The 21,334-nt window shown below is 42.1% G+C and overlaps 2 protein-coding genes across 4 annotated transcripts in view; both read left to right on the top strand.

The window, feature by feature from the left end:
* Positions 1-15,980, top strand: part of ACADM (acyl-CoA dehydrogenase medium chain) — a 39,331-nt gene extending 23,351 nt beyond the window's left edge. The window contains exons 5-12 of the mRNA XM_020794701.3: positions 8,591-8,691; positions 8,780-8,860; positions 10,097-10,227; positions 10,934-11,042; positions 12,059-12,199; positions 12,293-12,388; positions 13,168-13,416; positions 14,807-15,980. Of these exons, the coding sequence (XP_020650360.3) occupies positions 8,591-8,691; positions 8,780-8,860; positions 10,097-10,227; positions 10,934-11,042; positions 12,059-12,199; positions 12,293-12,388; positions 13,168-13,416; positions 14,807-14,878 (980 nt within the window). The 3' untranslated portion in view covers positions 14,879-15,980. The remainder of the gene's footprint in view (positions 1-8,590; positions 8,692-8,779; positions 8,861-10,096; positions 10,228-10,933; positions 11,043-12,058; positions 12,200-12,292; positions 12,389-13,167; positions 13,417-14,806) is intronic.
* Positions 15,981-16,815: 835 nt separating this feature from the next.
* The window catches only part of RABGGTB (Rab geranylgeranyltransferase subunit beta), a 28,135-nt gene continuing 23,616 nt past the window's right edge, over positions 16,816-21,334 (top strand). Inside the window, exon 1 of one of the 3 annotated variants that reach the window (XM_020794699.3) lies at positions 16,816-19,451. In XM_020794699.3, the coding sequence (XP_020650358.3) occupies positions 19,437-19,451 (15 nt within the window). In that variant the 5' untranslated portion in view covers positions 16,816-19,436. Of the gene's footprint in view, positions 19,452-19,685; positions 20,248-21,334 lie in introns of those variants that run through there. The other 2 variants (XM_072997811.2, XM_072997810.2) reach the window with 2 other exon arrangements.

A 21,334-nucleotide genomic window follows, 5' to 3' on the forward strand; every position in this document is an offset into this window, starting at 1 on the left:
GTCGAGTCCATATATTCCTATGAGAGCAGTTCGTAAGTCGAAACGTTCGTATGTCGAGCCGTTCGTAAGTCGAGACCCCACTGTAATCGACTGTAAGGATGTGTTACTGGAGACCAAGATCAAGATCATCTGCATTATTGTATTTCCAGTCATAGGTGTGAAATCTGGACAGTAAAGAAAGCTGACAGGGAAAAATGATTTGTTCGAAATGTGATGCTGTAAGAGAATTTTGCAGATACCCCGCACTACCAGAAAGATGAACAAGTGGATCTTAGATCAAATCAAGCCTGAATTATCTCTAGAGGCAAAAGTGATGAAACAGAGGCAGTCCTACTTTGGGCACTTCCTTAGAAGGCAGGATTCTCTGGAAAGGACAATGATGCTGGGAAAAGTTGAAAGCAACAGGAAAAGAGGAAGAGCAAATATGAGATAGATTGACTCCCTAGAGCAGTGGTTCCCACCTTTGGGCCACAGATGTTCTTGGACTAAAACTCACAGAAGCCTTCATCACTAGCTGTGCTGGCCAGGATTTCTGGGAATTGTAGTCCGAGTACATTTGGGACCCAAGGTTGGGAACTCTGCCCTAAAGGAAGCCACAGGCTTGAGTTAGCAAATTGCTGAACAGGGTTGTTGAGAACAGGACATTTTGGATATTGTTAATTCATGGGGTCGCCATAAGTCAGGGGCAACAATGACACATCACTACAACTAGATAGAGGGCATTCAAGGAAAAGTGAGTGGTGGATATTGAACAGACTTCACTGAAAGTCATTATGTAGGTGCTGGGTGTGACAAACCCAGACCTACTGGGATCTGTCACACAGTTACACTAAGCTGCCACCAACCATTCCCTATAAGAAGTCACACAGACCAGGGATGGATTTTTAAACAATAAAAAGAATAAGGTTTATTTTAAATACACACAGGGAAAAATAAACAATCAGGTGAATAGGATAAAGTAACGTGGCTTAGTTTCACTCATACATACATACAGTTTGGTTCACACAGAACCCTTAACTTAAAGCACAGACCCTGAACCTATCAGTTCTGGCTAACCAACAGACACCTGAACCTATCAGGTTGGTACTCTGACACACAGTAGTACCCTGTCTGACACACAGACTCCCACAACAGCTTCTTCTTCCCAGCTGCTGCTTCGTCACATCCCAGTGTCTCACAGTGTCATCTCATAAACTCTCCACACACGCTACACATATATATACAGTACAGCCCCTCCTCCTGATGTCCCGCCTTCCACTCCCCATAGGATGGAACTTTCCCTCCAAACCCATGACAGACAGGTAACATCAGTGCTGTATGTAACACCTCCCCTCTTTATAAGTTGTTTTGTAGGGGGAAAGCTAAGGTGCTTTTCACCAAAAAACAACCTAGGTAAAATACACAACAACAGTTATACATACCATATTATACTTACTTATACTTACATTCTAAGTTAACCATAGCAAATAGGCATTTAAACATTTACCATATACATTACATCAATTTACCTTTATTCATACAAACCAATTCAAAAACCAGGTACATTTAACTTTTGTCATCATTATATACACATAGTCCATGTTCTTTCGCCGTCTTCATTCTTCAGGTCTTCTTGACAAGGCGTCAGCAACACAGTTCACTGACCCTCTGACCACTTTCACTTCAAAGTCATAGTCCTGTAGGTTTAAAGCCCACCTCATAAGTTTGCTATTGTGGGTTTTCATTGTCTTTAACCATTGCAGTGGTGAATGGTCAGTGCACAGAACAAAATGTCTTCCCCAGATGTAAGGCTTGGCCTTCTGGATCGCGTAGACTATGGCCAAACACTCCTTCTCCACGGTTGCCAAATGTCTCTCACCTTTTTGAAGTTTCCTACTCAGGTAGGACACTGGATGCTGGTCACCATTCTCATCCTCCTGGCACAGAACTGCTCCTACCCCGCTGTTAGACGCATCGGTGTAGATTATGAACTCCCGGTCGAAGTCTGGAGCACGCAGGACAGGATAGTTGATTAACGCCTCCTTCAACCTCTGGAACGCCGCCTCACAGTCGCTGGTCCACGGGATGCGGTCATCAGCCTTCTTCCTCGTCAGATCGGTCAGCGGAGCCGCAATCTCGCTAAACCTCGGGATGAACTTTCTGTAGTAGCCCACCAACCCAAGAAATGATTTGACCTTTTTCTTGGTGTTGGGTCTAGGCCAATCACGAACAGCTTCTATTTTGGCCTCCAGGGGTTTTATCATTCCTCCCCCTACCATGTGACCCAAGTATTTTATTTCTGGGCTACCCAGCTGACACTTGCTGGCCTTTACTGTTAGCCCTGCTGCACTTAACCTCTGCAGCACTAACTCCAGGTGTATCAGGTGATCTTCCCAGGTATTACTGAAGATCCCTATGTCGTCAATGTAGGCCACTGTAAAGTCACTGAGCCCTGCCAAGGTCTGGTCCATCAGCCTTTGGAATGTGGCTGGTGCATTTCTGAGACCAAAGCTCAGGACTCGAAACTCATAGAGACCAAAAGGGCTGCAAAAGGCAGTCTTTTCTTGATCCCTGGGATCAATTCTTAATTGCCAATATCCCTTTACCAGGTCCAATGATGAGATGAACCGACAACCCCCTATGGTTTCAATCAGGTTGTCTAGCCTGGGCATTGGGTAGGCATCAGGAGTGGTTACACGGTTTAATTTCCTGTAATCGACACAAAACCTAATGCTCCCATCAGGCTTGTCCACAAGGACTATCGGAGAGGACCAAGGACTAGAAGAGGGGACGATTATGTTCTCCCTCAGCATCTCGTCCAGCTCCTTCCGCACCTTGTCCCTATAGGGTCCCGTTACTCGGTATGGGGATACTGCCTGCGGGGGTGCATCCCCTGTGTGGATCCGATGCATCACTCCCTTCACTATCCCCGGCTTGTTGGAAAACACCTGTTGATATTTACTAAGCAGCATTTTTAGTTCTTGCTGCTGGTCTTGGGTGAGTGCAGGACTGATCTTTACCTCCTCTGGGTTGTATTTTACTTCCCCTCTACCCTCCCAGAAGGGTAATTCAGCTTCCTCACTCTCAGCTGCTTTTATCGCGAATAAAACCCTCTGTTCCCCTCTGTAGTAGGGTTTTAGGGCATTCACATGAACCACCCTCCTTGCCTGGTTCTCCTCCTGCTCTATTAGGTAGTTCAGGTCTGACATCTTGGAAATGACCCTATATGGTCCTGCCCATTTGAGCTGCAGTTTATTCTCTCTGCAGGGCCTAAGCCAAAGCACTTCCTCCCCTGGGTCAAAGTGCCTCTCTCTAGCTTTGTGGTCATACCATGTTTTCTGTCTGACCTTCTGAGCTTGCAGGTTTTCTGCTGCCAGCTCTAGATTTCTCCTTAGGTCATTCATCAAGGTGTCTATGTATGTCACAACGTCTTGTGGGTCATCCTGGGTGATCTGCTCCCAATTTTGTTTGATCAAATCAAGGGGCCCTTTCACCCTTCTCCCAAATAAAAGTTCAAACGGACTGAACCCGGTACTGGCTTGTGGCACTGATCGATAAGCAAACAAAAGGGATTGCAGCTTCTGGTCCCAATTGTTTGGATTCTCTGCCAAGTAAGCCCTAATCATGCGCATTAGAGTCCCATTGAACTTCTCAGTTAACCCATTACTTTCAGGATGATAGGCAGTGGTTTCCTTGTGCTTAATTCCACAGATTTGCCATAAGCGTTTCATGAGCTTTGATGTGAACGATGCGCCCAAATCTGTGATTATCTCTGAGGCAAATCCCATCCTGGACATATACCCTACCAAAGCATCGGCCACTGTGTTAGTTTCAATGTTAGTCAAGGGTATGGCTTCAGGATACCTTGTGGCATGGTCCACAATTGTTAGAATGAACCTGTTCCCCCTCTTTGTGGCCTTGGGCAAAGGTCCCACAATATCCACCCCTATGCATTTGAACGGAGTGTCAATCACAGGCAAAGGGCACAACTTTGCTTTGGTCCTGTCGCGGTTATTCCCCTGCCTTTGACACACATCACATTGTTTACAGAACTCCCTGATCTGCTTCCCTATGTCAGGCCAGTAGAAATTCTGTGTGATTCTCTGCTGTGTTTTGTTCACTCCTAAGTGTGCAGCAAACATGTCAGAGTGCCCCCTTTGTAAGATCATGGGGCGATACTTTTCAGGTACCACCAGCTGACTTCTGATCCCATCTCCCCCTTTTGAGATATTCCTCAGGGTCTCTCTATATAAAATCCCCTTTTTCTCCAGAAATCTCACTGGGGTTTCAGGTGTTAGCTGGGCGTCAGTCACCTGTTCAAAACACTTTTGGAGAGTGGCGTCTGCCTTTTGCTCTTGTCCAAATCTGCTGTCTGTGGTTAAGGTTTCCACCACAGCTTCTGAACTCCCCTCTGCTTCCGTCTCTGGCTCATCATTACCCCCCTGAACTGTCCCTGTGGTGGCTTGTGAGCGTGTAATCACTAGCACCCGTTTCACATGTTCAGCCAGGTCATTTCCCACGAGCACGGCTGCTGGCAGAGTCGATGAAATCGCTAGCCGCCAAGCTCCCCTCCAGCCTTGAAAGTTGACAGGTACCTCTGCTACTGGCAGAGAGATTACCTGCCCCTCAATCCCTGCTACCTTCATGCTCTCATTTGGGATTATAAACTCCCTAGGGATGATATCTGGATGGCACAGGGTTACCTGGGAACAAGTGTCCCGCAGCCCCCTATACTGACGGTCAAGTATTCCTACGTCCACCCCTGCTGTCTCAAACAACTGAGAATCTGTTTTCACCAGCAAGCAGCGCTTTACCTCCACAAGAGGACCATTTTCCTCAGCCTGATCAGCAGAGGTAGCTGTTCCAGACTGAGTAGCCATGGCAACCGGCTCCCTCAGTGACACTGAGCCTTGCTCTTTCTGGACACAGAACACAGCTTTTGGCTTGGTTCCACTAGCATTCTGAGGCACCATTCCTTTTAGCTGCTTTAATTTCTCACACTCTGAGATTAGATGACCCTTTCCCTGACAGAAATAACATTTTCTGGTGTATTTTGATTCTCTCTCATCTTGTTTTGGTTTTCCCTCCAAAATCTGAGGTCTTAGTTTCATGTCTGAGGGCTTCCCTTCACCATGGGCCCCTCCCCCTTGCTGGTTTTTCCCTGATCCCTGAGAGTACTTGCTGTAGGTTTCTTTGGGTTTACCTACAGATTTCCCCTCACCCAAGGGCTTTCTTATTTGGGAAATAAAATCTGCGATCTCTGCGGCTGCTGCCACAGATTTCGGTTTCCTTTCCCTCACCTGGAATTTCAATTCCCCATGCAGGACTGAATAGAACTGTTCCAGTGCTATCAAGTCTTTAAGCTGCTCATAGGTCTCTGTTCCCTCCTGCGATAGCCATTTCTCAAGCAGCCTCACCAATTGGGCCCCCACTTGGGTAAAAGTCTGCTCTGGCTTCTTGGTGAGGGACCTGAATCTTTGTCTCAGCTGCTCTGCATTTATCCCATGTCTGGCAAACACCAGTTTTTTAAACTCTGCAAAATCTTTCATCAGTTCCTCAGGCATCTCGGCATAAACCTCAGCCAGGCTACCACTGATTAAAGACCGCATGATGGTCATCTTCTCAGTTTCCCTCACTGAGAAGTCCACAAACGCTCTTTCCACTAGGGAAAAGAACACCTCAGGACAATCTCCCTTGTGGTACACAGGGAATTTCTTCAGGTCAGCTTTAGACAGTTGGCCTCCCTCAGAATCCCTATTATTATTATTGTTCTGATTCATCAGTTCCAATTTTTTTAATTCAAACGCCATTTTCTCTCTCTGCAATTCCAATTCAATTCTCTGTCTCTCTAATCTTTCTTCCTTCTCCATTCTCTCTCTCTCTCTCTCTAATTCAAATTGCCGCTGTTTCTCTCTTTCCCTTTCCTCCATTTCCCTCACCCTCAGTTCATGCTGTTGGGCTATGAGTATTTTTCTAAGTTCTGGGTTCTGCTCTCCTGTGCTGTCACCTTGCACTGAGCCAAATTCATCCTCAGAACCTTGGTCAATCTGGGGGTCTTTCACTTCACTCATTTCTGCCATCTGGCTTCGAGTCAAGGGCATAATCCCCCCTCAGAACAGGCTGCTTTAAAAAGTCAAGCCTCAAAATAAAACAACCACTTTTTTCCTTTTTGCCTCAGAACCAGCTTTCCCCAGAGATTGCTGCTGTTCTTCAGCACTAAACTTGCAACAGTATCGAGTCAGAGCCTACCCCCCTCTGCTGGGCCTCTCAGCTGGCAAGCTAGCTCGCTGTTACTACGCAGTTTTGCCTCAGCTTTTTCCCGCCAAAACCAGGCTGCCTCAGAGCACCTTAATCTAAGTCTCCCCAGTTGGCACGTTCTTCTACTAGCGCACCTCCCCGTGAGGTACACCTAGAAGATTACCTACGCGCCTCAGACTGTCCCTGACTAGACCCCCCTTGCTCTGGGCACACTTGCCAAGGCTTTGCTGGACCGCTGGACAACTGGACCAGTCGTATCCCACACGCTGGACACCAATCAATGTGACAAACCCAGACCTACTGGGATCTGTCACACAGTTACACTAAGCTGCCACCAACCATTCCCTATAAGAAGTCACACAGACCAGGGATGGATTTTTAAACAATAAAAAGAATAAGGTTTATTTTAAATACACACAGGGAAAAATAAACAATCAGGTGAATAGGATAAAGTAACGTGGCTTAGTTTCACTCATACATACATACAGTTTGGTTCACACAGAACCCTTAACTTAAAGCACAGACCCTGAACCTATCAGTTCTGGCTAACCAACAGACACCTGAACCTATCAGGTTGGTACTCTGACACACAGTAGTACCCTGTCTGACACACAGACTCCCACAACAGCTTCTTCTTCCCAGCTGCTGCTTCGTCACATCCCAGTGTCTCACAGTGTCATCTCATAAACTCTCCACACACGCTACACATATATATACAGTACAGCCCCTCCTCCTGATGTCCCGCCTTCCACTCCCCATAGGATGGAACTTTCCCTCCAAACCCATGACAGACAGGTAACATCAGTGCTGTATGTAACACTGGGCTGCTGCTGTTTGTTGATGGAGCATGAAAGTTGCCTTGAAAATATTTGGGCCTTGTATTTGTTGTTGCTAATTTGTACATGGGCCTCATATGATGAAGATATGTGAACAAACAAGCTCTGATCTAGTTAACCTAGTAGAATTATTCAAAAAATATAGTACCCTGTTTCCCTGAAAAGAAGACCTAACCTGAAAATAAGCCCTAGTATGATTTTTCAAGATGCTTGTAATAAAAGCCCTACCCCCAAAATAAGCCCCAGTTAAGTGAAACCCCATCCTCCACCATTGTGCAGCAACCAGAAGAAGATGGCATGACTGTATTTGAATAAATTTAGATTGTGGTACATGAAAAAAATTAAAACATCCCCTGAAAATAAGCCCCATTGCTTTTTTTGGAGCAAAAATTAATATAAGACCCTGTCTTATTTTCTGGGAAACACGGTAATTGGTGTGTGTTTGTGTGCTTTGGTTTAATGAAATTATGCAGAATAGTGATGTGGAGTTTCTGGGATATTTTGAACTGGAAAGTATTCTAGTACCCAAAATAGAACATGGTTTGACTTGACATATTTATTGAACCAAATGCTTTAACATTCCGACAGTCTAGATATATTTGATTGGAGTGTAATAGTGCTGGGGAGATCTAGGTTCAGATTCCCCTTTCATCATGCGACTCACTGTGTAACCTTGAGCCAGCCACTTTTTCTTATTCTTACCCCCAGGGATTCTTGCCATTCTTTCTGCCTAGTAAATCTAAAACTCACTGGTGAATCATTATACATCAACTGGAAAGCCACTGTGTTCTAGTAGTCAAAGATATATAGCATCGTTGTGATGATAAAAATTTTCTGAGTCCAAGAAAAAAATGACACAGGCATTGCTCTGTTTATCAAAACATTCGTCACAATTTTTTTTATTTGATTTGATCTGCACAACCTAAAAATGAATTCAAAATTTGACACAGGTTTGGATTGTTATGTCTATTTGTGCTTTTATTCTACCTGTTTACAAATCAATAACGTACTCTTACATGTACTTCCTAGGGATAATCACCTGTTAGTTACAGCAAAAACTAATCTGGATTCTGATTTAAAACTTGTTGAAGAATATAAAAATGGCTTTACTGGTTTAGACAACTTTTATGAAGTTTAAGAAGCAGTGGCTGGAATTCTATTGGTGTTTGCATAAGGATTATGTAACTTGATCTGACTAAATGATGGGATGCCAGGCTGTAGGTTGGTCCTGCTCCAGATCATGTGAGAGTCACTCCACCACATCATCACTTAGCTACAGTTAGCTGTGAGAAGTTATATGAGCCGTACATGAACACCAATTGGGTTGTGGACAGTGTCTTTTAATAGAAATGTTTTCATGGAAAAATTAAGTACTGGAAATTTTTCCATCTCATATCACTAATACAGAGTGAAGTGAACCAGGGAATATATTGGTCTTGAGTCACTAACATACATAAGTATGCACTGTAATATTGTTTTTCTTATGATATTATTTGTTTAATAACGTTTTTTCATAGGCGGCCTTGCCCTTGCTACTTTTGATTCCTGCCTTATTACTGAAGAATTAGCTTATGCATGTACAGGGGTGCAAACTGCTATTGAGGCAAATTCCTTGGGTGTAAGTATTTTTCTCTCATCTTTGTCATATTTTGTCTAGACAATCACTTCCTGTCTATTTTAAAAATAAATTGGTTTTTTTTTAATAGCAAATGCCAGTTATCATAGCTGGGAATGAGCAGCAGCAGAAGAAGTATCTGGGAAGAATGACAGAGGCTCCCCTTATGTGTGTAAGTGTTTTTAATCAAAATTAGAATAATAAAATAAAACAAAGTTAAGGGGGGAAATCCACTGTATTTATGTGAGCAGTTAATAAGTATAAATATTAAATACCCTAGTACTCACTTAGTTAGACAGGGTAATAATTAAAATATGCTGGGTCATTGAAGAATTACCTATTTTTCCATGTATAAGACTATACTTTTGTCTAAAAAATTTAGACTAAAAATTGAGGGTTGTCTTGTATACGGAAGTAAACTGAGGAGAGTACAAAAACAAGTAGAGGGGAAAGCAGGGATCATATTGTTCCCTTTGATCCCTACTCTCCCCTCCACTTGCTAATCCTTAGCAAAAACAGGGATCAAAGCACTGCAGGATCGCTTTGATCGCTGCTTTCCCCTCTGCTTGATAAGTCCCATGGGGCTTAACTAAAGGAGAGGGGAAAGAATCAAAGCAATCCCATGGCTGTAGAATGGGGAAAGGGATCAAAGTGATTGTGTAGTTGCAGGATTGCTTTGATTCCTTTCCCCCTCCTTTTGCTAAGCCCCACGGGGCTTAGTACGAAGGGAGAAAGCAGGGATCAAAGCAATCCTGCAGCACTTTGATCCCTCTCCCCCTAGACTTGCTAAGCCCCACTTAGATTTCTTAATTTTGGGTTAGAAAAGTGGGGGGGCATCTTATACATGGGGGCTTCTTCTACACGGAAAAATATGGTAAGCTGCCAGTACAGTGTTCTGAATTCCTCCATAACCAACGTAGTAATATGATCATAATCCAAAGGTATACAAGTAGCTTTCTTGTTCACTTTGGGACAGGGTTTACTGTAACATACCAACAAGTGCATACACTCCTACAAGTGTAGATTTGAATAGTCTTCCTTCATTGAATGGAACAGTGAACCACTGAGGCCCAGGAATATAACAACAGGAACATCATTTAATTATTAGACATCTTATTTTGCTCTCGATAACTTTTTAAGATCTAAAAAGACGGTATACTCTGTATAATTCTAAGCTTTTATTCTAATTCTCACCATAATTTTGTTACAAAATTTGAACAAGTTTCATTAAAAGAAACCTTGGATGTTTCAATGAATAGTGAAGTCTCTGATCTGGCCCATATGGAGTTGCTAGACCTAGTGGTCTTATTGTAAGTGCTAAGCCCTCACCACTAATATATAAAAAATGTTGTGTGGTGGTATGATCACATTTGTTAAGTTTTTCCCTATGTATGGTTTCTCTCTTTAGGCATATTGTGTAACTGAACCTGGAGCAGGTTCTGACGTAGCAGGCATTCAAACAAGAGCTGAAAAGAAAGGAGATGAATATATAATTAATGGACAAAAAATGTGGATCACCAATGGTGGCAAGGCAAACTGGTATAATAATTATTATTTAACTTTTTTTACTTTCCCTATCCATCTAGGGCCATTTTGGACTGGGCTAAGATTAGAGATTATATGTTGCTTTCCCCGCTAATCAATGTGGGGAAGAGCTGGTGGGCTAATATCTGCTCCTTAGATCAGAAGCCAAGAATTACCTTGGAAGGGAAGAAAAGAAGGCATTGTGACTGTGGACCAAGGACTGAGGGCAAATATGAGGAGGGTGGGGTAAACCCTTCCCTTTAGCACATAGTGCTGCCATGCGACTTGTGAATGTTTCACACATCCTTTTCTAAGCATGTAGTAGTTTTAGGAGACTCTGACCTCAGCCATGTGAGGCGATGTATTAGAGTTTGTTCCCAGGTATTTTAAAGGCCTACATTTGTGGATTGCATACACAGACTTGGGCTGAGAGGTTGTGTTGCTTGATGAGTGTTTATGTGCCATCAGCCGTCAAGTTGGAACTGACTTATAGTGATCCTAATAGGGTTTTCAAGGCAAGTGAGATGTTTAAGGAGTGGTTTTACCACTTCCACTCCCCTAGTAAATTTCCATGGCTGAGTGGGGATTTAAGCTTTGTTCTCCAGAGTCCTAGTCCATCAATGAGTGTTTAGTCTGTGGTTATAAAGCTACAATAAGCGTCTGCTATGAGTGAAAACCAACGTTATGTTGCATTGGTTTTTGTTTCTTTTTTTTAAACTAGGTATTTTTTATTGGCACGTTCCAATAGTGATCCCAAGGCTCCCCCAAGTAAAGCTTTTACTGGATTTATTGTGGAAGCAGACAGCCCTGGAATACAAATTGGGAGAAAGGTACACTTGAGCTATTATAATTTTACCTCAGATAACAGGAACAGATTTTTCTTGAAAAACTGTTTTATAAAAGGACTTTGTTGTAGCTTCAGAAACCGGCTTGAAAGAATACTGACAGGCTTCATTGGGTTAGGTCCAGAGGACTGCTTAACAGAAGCTTTGGGTGTAAGAACTGTCCCTGCATCCCTCCAGTAGCTGCCCTTCTACCTCTAGAAAAACAGATCAGGAGGCTTGAGATAGTCCTGAGAAAAGCATGGTGGAGAGAGAGGGAATCAGGTAAGACTTTATGCCAGTGGTCCCCAACCTTGGGCCTCCAGCTGTGCTTGGACTACAACTCCCAGAAGCCTTAACCACCACCTCTGCTGGCCACGATATCTGGGAGTTAAAGTCCAAGAACATCTGGAGGCCCAAGGTTGGGGACCACTGCTTTATGCCTTTCCTTGGTGAGGGCACCAGATGGATTCCAGAACTTTCCATTCACGAAAGGGCCAACCAATTTCTAACCTGAGAAATGTTGCTTGCCTCCTTGGAGAACAATTCAAACAATCACCTGAAATTAATAAGGCATATTACTTTATAGAAAACCTTACAGTTAGATACTTCTTCACCTGTATTGCATAACTGTTGCTCCAAGCAGAAAACATAATACTTGGGATAAGAGTGCGATACTGTATTGCAATGTCAGTTACAACTTGAATATTTCATTTCTGCTTGGTCAACAACTCTTACTGTTTCTGGGGAATTTTGTCAGTTTACGAAAACTAGGCACTCAAAGATGCACTGCTGTTTTTACTGTGTCTTAATACAGTATGTCAATAACATTTCAAGCCTTGCTATTAGAAGCCTTGCTATGTCTTTTATGTTTAGTACACTTTTACATGTATGTAGAATCTCATACCTTTGGCACCCACTTTAAATTCTTGCTATTCTAGTTAAAATAAGGTCATCCTCATTGGCTTTCTGTTAAATAAATATGGTGTTTATGGATAATTATATCTTATAAACTTAATTTGCAGGAGCTTAACATGGGTCAGCGTTGCTCAGATACAAGAGGAATTGTTTTTGAGGATGTCAGAGTACCTAAAGAGAATGTGCTACTGGGTGAGGGAGCTGGCTTTAAAATAGCCATGGGAGCATTTGATAAAACAAGGCCGCCAGTAAGTATCAGAAATAAAATTGGGGGGGGGGTGGAGGAGGAATCTAATAATTATAGATTTCTAGTTTTATAATATGCATCATTAAAACTACAGGTTGCAGCTGGTGCTGTAGGCCTAGCTCAGAGGGCTCTGGATGAAGCTACAAAGTATGCTCTGGAAAGAAAAACCTTTGGAAGACCAATTGTAGAGGTATGTGAATTTTCAGGCACTTACTTGATAATAATATCCTGTTAGTGTAAATTAAAGAAAAAGCATGGTGGGGCCCAGAAAAGTCAGGAGGAGGGTAATGTTTTAGTAGAGTGAGAAAGAGTGTCTCTCCAGATGTTGTTGGAGTGTGACTTCCACCAGTCCTAGCCAGCATAGCCAACTGCAAGAATGCTGGGAGGTTCAACAACATCTGGGGCTTACATTTTGCAGTTCTAGTCACTTCTAAGGACTGAAACATATACTGAGAACCTGCAACCCTCCAGATAGTGTAGGAGTCCAGCTTCCATCAGCCCTATCAATCAGGGCTAAGAATTCAATAGGAGTTGAAGTCCAGCATCTGGAAGGCCCCAACTTAAAATAATCATTGTAATAGAAATACTGGGTGTTAATACTTACAATTTCTACATACTGTTTAACTGTAAGCCATTTAAGGGCTTTCTTGTACATTTAGACCACATGCAGTGAGAACCAAGCATTTTGTTTTGTTTTGTCTTTTTTCCGAAGTAAAAATTAACAACTCTTAACTCTTGAATTTCAAAATGACTGTAGCTGGGTAGAAAACAGATGCCAGGCAGTCTCATGAAAGTCATGAACACTGCAAAAACTAGCAAATGTGTACATGTTTTGGTGTTTCTTTTCTTGTTAAAGAGAAAAAAATGTTTAATGTACGTATTAATAAAGTATATACTAACCTTTTGTGTCCTGGGTCATACAGGGAAGTTAATTTTTCAACGTGTATCTCTGTTTCTCAACTATTACAGCACCAAGCAATATCCTTCTTGTTGGCTGAAATGGCAATGAAAGTTGAACTTGCTCGCCTGTCTTACCAAAGGGCAGCATGGGAGATAGATATGGGCCGTAGAAACACCTATTATGCATCTATAGCAAAAGCATATGCGGGAGACATTGCAAATCAAGTAGCTACTGATGCTGTGCAGATCTTTGGAGGAAATGGATTCAATAGTGAATACCCTGTAGAAAAGCTAATGAGAGATGCCAAGATATACCAGGTATGTAGTACTTCACTTGTACATTTATGTTACTTGAGAAACTAGTTCTAATGAATAAATGTATAAGGGTTTTTGAGACCATACTAAATCACTAGTCAACCTAAGTGGCATGTTTTTTTCTCAAAGGAAAAGTTTTCACTCTTCTTACGGTGGCTTTTACCATATGCCTTTGTCGTTTTTTAGTAGTTGTATTAAAAATAGTTGAAAGCACCCTTTTCATTCAGTTGAGATTTTGCTTTTACTTTGTTAGGGTAACTGTTTGACTAAAAATAACCCTGGCATGGAACAATGAGGTAGCTGTTCTGCTATGAAGAAAAGATAGTGACTCAGTTCTATCATACTTAATTTGGAAGCATGTCCCATTGATGGTACCGTGAGACTGTCAATTTACAGTTGTGCAGAAAGATTCTGGGCATACTTATTCAAATGTAAACATTATTTAATTAAGTGGTGTATAAGTCCAAACAGAAAAGCTTAAAATGGCTATTTCAAGACTTCAGTAAAAGTAGATATGAGTGGTGGTGATGGTGCTTGATATTACAGATAGTAAATGCATCACGGTGCATTAATCTACCTGTTTATTATATTATGTTACATATAGCTAAATTACGGTTTCATTTAAAAGAAAAAAGAAATTATTAAAACAGGCAACAATTGCCAACAAAACATACTGGATGCAATCCTGTTGTTTGGCATAGTAAATCACACTAAAGTAGGCCCAGTTAACTTGGTAAGTCAACTCTGCAGGTTTCATTGATTCAAATGGGCCTCCTCTAATTTTGACTTACTTTAGCACAGTAAGTTGCATGAGTAGGCCCATTTTAATCAATGGAACTTAGAGCAGTTGGCTTACTAAATCCCCACTGATCAAGTGGGTCTACTCTAGTGTGACTTCCTATGCCAAACAACAGGACTTTAGCCAGAGTTTGAGATATACATTTAGTAGCCAAAAAGAGCACAGGTTGTTATACCTGTTTTAATCCTAACCTCAAAAACACTATCAAACATCTAAAAATTTGCCCTTCTGGTTTTGCACACATTATAGGGGTTTTAGTTTATGGAATAGCAACCCCTGTATATGTCCCACAGAGTTTGTTTGTTTTTTAACCAAGAGGTCTTTCAGACTAATTTCTGATGTGTCATGGGAGTCTGATATTCAAATGACAAAATCTCAGTTGGCATGACCAGGTTCTCAGGGTTACATAAAGAAACTGTGCAGTCCAGCCCTGATGTTCATCGTTATGATACTCAGCAAAAGGTGTATCTATGACCTTCCCAGAAGTTACAAACTGTGCATTGAATTGATAATAAGTTGATCCTTTAAAATGGTCATGTCTGTATGATTTTTAAGTTTTTCAACAAGACTTATTGGACATTCTTCTCTTTTCAGATTTATGAAGGAACAGCTCAGATTCAAAGACTTATTATAGGTCGTGAACATATTGGCAAGTTCAGTGTTTGAGAAAATACTGAAACCAAGAGAGGTTTTAAATTCCTGATATGTACTAACTTGATTCCACAAATATATGTATCCGTCCACTCTTGTAAGTTGGAAAACAAATAATTATACTTCCATTTTTTTCTTTGGTATATGAAAAATAATTATTTTAAAATTCTGGCCACTTAATGTTTTGAGTTCTTAGCAAGTCCCTAAACACAAAATTATTGCTAAAATGCAATACTGTGCAGCTTAGTAACATGTGACGCTACAGAGAAGTGTACTTTACAATTGCTCAATAGCAAGAGTGCCTGGCAATTGACAATCAAGTTATGTCACTGAGATGTACTGCATCTGACATTATCGGTGGCAGTTTGGGGTGCCATGTATTTAATTGACAAATAATAGTAAAGGTCACATAAGATGGCTTCTGTGGAGTAAGACAGTTCTGAGCTGACTGTCATACCACTGGCACGGACTTGTATCAGCATGCCTGTATTTTAGTATGGCAACTACATTTTGCATAGCAGGTAAACCTTGAAATGATTACATCAGCTTTATTACTCATGGCTGAAATCCAAACTGGAGATTCTGTGAACAGATAGGCTTCTTCCATTTTCAAAAAAGCCACAAGGTGCCTTTTTAATTTTGTTGTTGTTCAGTTGAACACAAAAAAAAACAAAGTAAACCCTTGTTCAATGGATCTTATATCTTACTTTGAAACTGGTGCCTGTTTGAATCCATGCTAGTACTTTTGAAACAGTGGCTCAGAAAAAGGCATGCACTCGGTTACCTCTATGTCAACTTACCTGAAATACCTGTAACCTTTAAATCAACTTACCTGTGACTATGAATATTAGCAGTTTCACAAGCAGTTTTATGTGTTACAATGTAAAAGAAGAGCTGTGATTCCTATTTTGAACTCTGGGTATATATAACTGATTATTGCAGTGCCTTTGCGTTTAGTTATACCAACGTTATTAAAGAAGTGTTTTGTAATTGCCAACATAATTGAAACAGCCATACAATGCAATATGTTTGCTAATAGTATTTATAGACTTATCCTAATATTTACATGTGTTGTACTAAATTAAAAACAAGTGTCTGAAATCAGAACTCAAGAAAAGGTTTCAGATTTTCTTATAAGTTAGAATGTGACTTTCTTTATGTCGAGCAACAATTCATTTTTTTCAGATTGTCAGTTCATTTACCATGAGGTGCTATGTGGAACTTCCAGTGACCAGTCTGGGAGAGTGATAACATCTGTTTCCCTTCACACCTGAGATTTGTGACACTAATGGGTCTCATGGCACCAGGGAGGGAAAACAGCTACTTGGGCCAATTTGGACATTGTAACTTAGGGGTGTACTCACTTTTGTTGCCAGTGGTTTGGACATTAATGGCTGTGTGAGGGGCAGCACATTACACTATTCTACAAGCTGTATTCTCAGTGCTTTACATTGTAGCAAAATGTCGTTTCTTCAGTGTTGTCACATGAAAGGATATACTAAAATATTAATGAAACGTGAGGGGTTGTACTTCTGTGATATAATGTATATAAAAAAATTTGTGACAGTATTACAGACCTAGCCCAGTCTGTAACATGAGGCATTTGCTGAACCTGGTAACGCAGCCACTAAGAGGGGGACCTGGAAACTCCACCCCACACTCAGCCCATCTAATAATGCCCTGTGAAAACTCAGACCAGATCAGTTTCACTGAATTTCTTCAAGCCACAGTGTGCTAGCTAACGCTCTCATGCTGGAAACTGCAAGTCCAGCCACGTTGCCCTGGAAGAAGGAACACCAGCCCTGCCAGGTAGCACAAAATCCCACATAATATAATTGGCACTAGATATTAGACAGATGATTTCTAGTCATGGATTGCTGAGTTTAGAACCATGCCCACTACCACTAACCAAAAGCATATCAGGTGGAGATTTCATATTTTATTAAAAGGAAAAAAAAAGAGCAAATCAGATTAGAAAAGAGCAAAAGCAATTTGGACCACAAAAATTCCACTTTTTCAGGCTAAGCATCACCACTTCATGGATAGTGTACACAAATTGTAGACAAGAGTCCAAAAATTGATGGAAGATGTCTGTGAGAGGCGATCTCACAAATCAAGAAAGTTATCTTAGCCTCATCTAACAATGAAGAACATAGTAGAGTTTTGGAGCCCATGCAAAGATCTTACCAGTGTTCTGACATGAACTTCTTGAACAGGAATTTTTCAAGATAGATTCTTATGATAGAATGGGATTTTCAGCTGAACCTCTCTGGCCAATCAAATTAAAAGTTCTAATAGATTTTCCAGAAACCTCGGCTCTTTCCCAGGTGTAACTAGAGCAATTACCACTTTGCTTTGAAATGGAGTATCTGACTGTAACTGCCCAGGTAGTCCACTATCTCTCTTTGCTCCCATGTCACTCAAAAATCATTTTTCTTCCATAACCAGTGCATGAAATAAACTGGCTTGGTACTTTAGCCCTGGTGCCAGAGATGGCTACTAATGCATTAGTGTTTGAACTGTCACAAGAAATCTGCTCTTCATCATCTAGAATTTTCCCTTCTAAGCAACTGTTTTAAGTACAGGAACCGTGCCCCCACTTTACATCTGGTCATCACAGCACATATCCACTACTAGAAAGCACTTAAAAGTGCATTTCACTGCTGTTCTGCTTTCCTTTGTTTTCCCCATCTTTCGTGATTCAAGGGATGTGCAAGTTTTTGCTATATGTATTTGCCTCTTTCAGTTGCCTCTGAAGTCACCTTCATTCTGCACCAGAGTACATAAAAATCAATTACATGAACAAGGAGAAAGGATTACTCCAGGCTTGCCAGTTGTGAACATAACTGTAAACAAAGGAAATGCCATTTTTCTCAAACTGCCTTCAAAAGCAGTGAATGTAGAGTTCTTTGCACAGTCTGCCATCATATTTACAGAAGGAATTGATAAAAGGAAGCTCCATGTGTATTTAAAGACATTTATCTCTGGATGTAGTCCAGATTTTAATTTTCACTTTTTGAAATTTACTTGGGAATTGTGGATGAACTGAGCTCTCAGGAAAGGAGGTGGGTCAGAATGCTTGGCTGCCTTTTGTTTAGAGAAATTGGTGATAAATCCAAAACCATTCGCTGCAGAGAGGACTGAAACCACACACATGCCAAGCCTCTTGCAGACTGCACCTGTTTCCATCTAAGAAGCTATACCTGGCCCCAAAAATGGCCTTGAGACTTTGGGGTTTTAATAAAAACATAATTTTGGAGCTACCTATGAGAATTTGGCGCACAGCCTGAGGAAGATGAATTATCATCAAAAGCTCATTCTTTTTGGTGTCTTTTTTTAGTGCTTCAATACAGTAAAGGTATCACCTGTTCCTGCATTTGTGCTGTTTTAGGGACAACACAGCCTTTTCCTAATTTTTACTCCAAATATCAGTTCCCAAATGAGGAGGGCCTGGAGAAATTTCAAGGGGGAATAAGACTGATTACCAGAATGAGAAAACATTTTAATCAGTTTAAACAAATTTTTATTTCCAAACATCATAACACATTTAAGTTAATTTAAAATTATTTTACTGGGTCTGTGTTTAATTTTAGATTGCAAATTGAGGGATTTTCTTTGTTTAAAAGGAATGGTATAATGAAGGAGGAAGCATGGGAATTTGAGGTGTCTGTGAATTTCATTGTATGGGTATACTGTGTATATACAGTACTTACAATGACAATAAATAAATAAAAATAAAATAAATGAGGGCTTCTCAAAATAAGAAAAAAGAGCATGTTTTATGAAGTTTGCAAAGAATTATTTTCAAAGAACAAGTTCCAGTCTGAGAACTCTTGGAACTGGCAAAGATGGCCAACGAATATTCAGCTGACACTTGGTCACTGGCACCTGGGCTGAATCTCAAACTCTCTCAATCTAGGGGTGCAGAAAATGATTCAGAACTACCGTACTTTCACCCTAGGCTGAAGGCGTTGGCCTGGTTCGCATAAATCAAGCGTTCCCTCCCTCCTCTCCTTTTATGTTGATCTGTCGCCTACAGAATAGTTCTGGTGGTAGACTGACTCTAGCTTCAGAGATTTGAAGGCAGCTGACAGAATAGTCTCTGACGGCTGGAGTTTTGCTAACAAGAGTTTTGTCCCGAATTCTACTCTCCCCCCCCCCCCTGCAACGCTATGTGCTATCTTTGAGAAGATCAAATTAAGAGAATAGCTCTTTTAAGTTTTCCCATCTTGGATCAAAATCCACATTGCGGGATGTGGTGGATCGAAAAGCATGCTTTTCCAGCATGATTCCATCCAGAAAAAGCATGCAAAAAACAAATCACTCTTGAAAGTGATTTACTATTATCAAATCGCGGGCACAGGAGGTGAAAAACACGGCTCATCAGCGGTTAGTCTTAAGGGCCGGGAAGAAAAGGGACCAAGCGCCTTTTTATTTCCAAAGTCACCGACGACTTGCAGGCAGCCCGCGCGCCAGCTATGAAGGGGCCTTCTCGCTGAGCGACGAAAATAGCAACACCTTCGCCTTCCGCCCAGCGACCTGGAGCGCGCATGCGCATGTCGGGCAGCCGCCGATGTGTGCCAACATGGTGAGTAGCAAGTCGCTTCTCGCTGCGCTGGAGGGGCTCTAGCGGGTGTCCCTTTCCCCCCCCTCCCCGCTTCCTGTTCTGTCTTCCTCCTCCCACTTCGTTGCGGCGAGGGGAACGGGCCGTTGGTGTCTCCGTACCCCTGGCGCGCGGAGTCGGGTTTCTCTGAGGGCGGCCTGAGGCTCTATGCTAAACGGCATTGGGGGGGGTTGGAGGATGGGAGGGGGGCGCTCAGGTGATTGGAGTCGGTTAGCGAAACGCTGAGGCGGATTGTGATGACGTAGTAGGCCTGAGCCGGAGGCTCTGGGATGATTGGTTCGTCGAGATGCCAGTCATGATGGGGACGGGGCAAAGAAAGGTATAAATAAGTCCTGGTGTTGGAAAGAGAGGCGAAAGCCCGCGCTTGTTTCTCTGGGCGTGTAGCGTGGCTGGTTGTTCCCTGAGGAGCAGCGTGCCTGGACAATGGCTTTTTCCCGAGGCTGGAGGCTTTCTCTCCTATACTCCCACCCCGAGGCACACACGCTTGAGCGTGTGAAGCGGTTTTATATTTTTATTTCAAACTGTCGGTTTCCTTGCGGGCTGGAGGGAGCACCAACTCACCCCCCGCGGAGGAAATATTCAATATGGCTTCCTGTTCAAGTCTGTCGTCGGTTTAGTTTGCGGGCGAAGGGGCGCCGGCTTCGGTTCCTCCATCTAAAAGATGGGGGGGGGGAGAGAGAGAGAGAGTGAGGTCGTCTCCGAAGGGATCGCTGCAAACGTCGGTCGACCAGAGAACGGTAGACGTCGTAAAGGACTGTAGGTAGGGCGGCGAGAGAGAGTGTGTGAATGGCTGCCCCACGTGGGCTTTTCCTTCACGTGGAGTTGTGCGGAATCTGAATTTAAGATCATAGCGAAAAAATTGTTTTAGCGAGACAAAATGGTTTTGATGCGCTTAAATATGTAGTTTATGGTATCAATCCACGATTCTTCCTAGTTTCCCCATTTCGTTTTGTGAGACGATAAGAGATTTGTTTCTCTTATAGTTTAGAGGCCTTATAGGGTGGCTAGGAAACAACCTTGATTTCTCCCTGAAGGGCAGTCAGTGGATGGTATTGAAGTGCAAAAGAAAGAAGGAAAGCATATGTTTGAAATTACTTTATGCACACCTGTATTTTACCTTTTCCCCCCAGTGTATTATTCTTTCTGCAAACTGTACTTCATGTCTGAAGAATTTGGTTTTGATCAAGAAAAAGTCACACTGAAATTTGTTAGTCATTGGTGCTGCACTATTTTGCCTTTGTAAAAATTGCTTTCAACAGTTACTTGCCTCTAAATATCTCAGCCAAGTGTTACATATTTTCACTTCGTTTTCACTAATTACTCTGTGATTAGCTGTGAAACCATGTGGACTCAGGTTTTGCTCTGATGAGTGGAGATCAGTGTGCTGGATTGATTATCAGGAAAGTGAAACAAACATTGGGAGGATTGCATGCTTCTGAATAATTTAAGTACTATAATTCTCTTGTGTGATATTTTCTCAGCTTTCATTTGCTACCATGTTTGAGCAGTTCCAGAGAAATGCACTAAGTACTACTCCTGAGACCAGATTTTCCGTTTGAAGTCCTCCAAGAGAGGAAGTAGCCAGTGTTCCTGCTATTTCAGGGGAGGCATTGTTGATCTGGGAGCCTCAGTAATGCCTATGGCGGCTCCATCTAATCTGTGAATCACACTTCTACCAGTCTTGTCCTGTAAAGCAGTGGTCCCCAACCTTGGGCCTCCAGATGTTCTTGGACTGCAACTCCCAGAAGCCTTCACCGCCACCTCTGTTAGCCAGGATTTCTGGGAGTTGAAGTCCAAGAACATCTGGAGGCCCAAGGTTGGGGACCATTGCTGTAAAGTACTGTACT

This window comes from Pogona vitticeps, chromosome 4, assembly GCF_051106095.1.
Source record: "Pogona vitticeps strain Pit_001003342236 chromosome 4, PviZW2.1, whole genome shotgun sequence".
Lineage (NCBI taxonomy): Eukaryota > Metazoa > Chordata > Lepidosauria > Squamata > Agamidae > Pogona > Pogona vitticeps.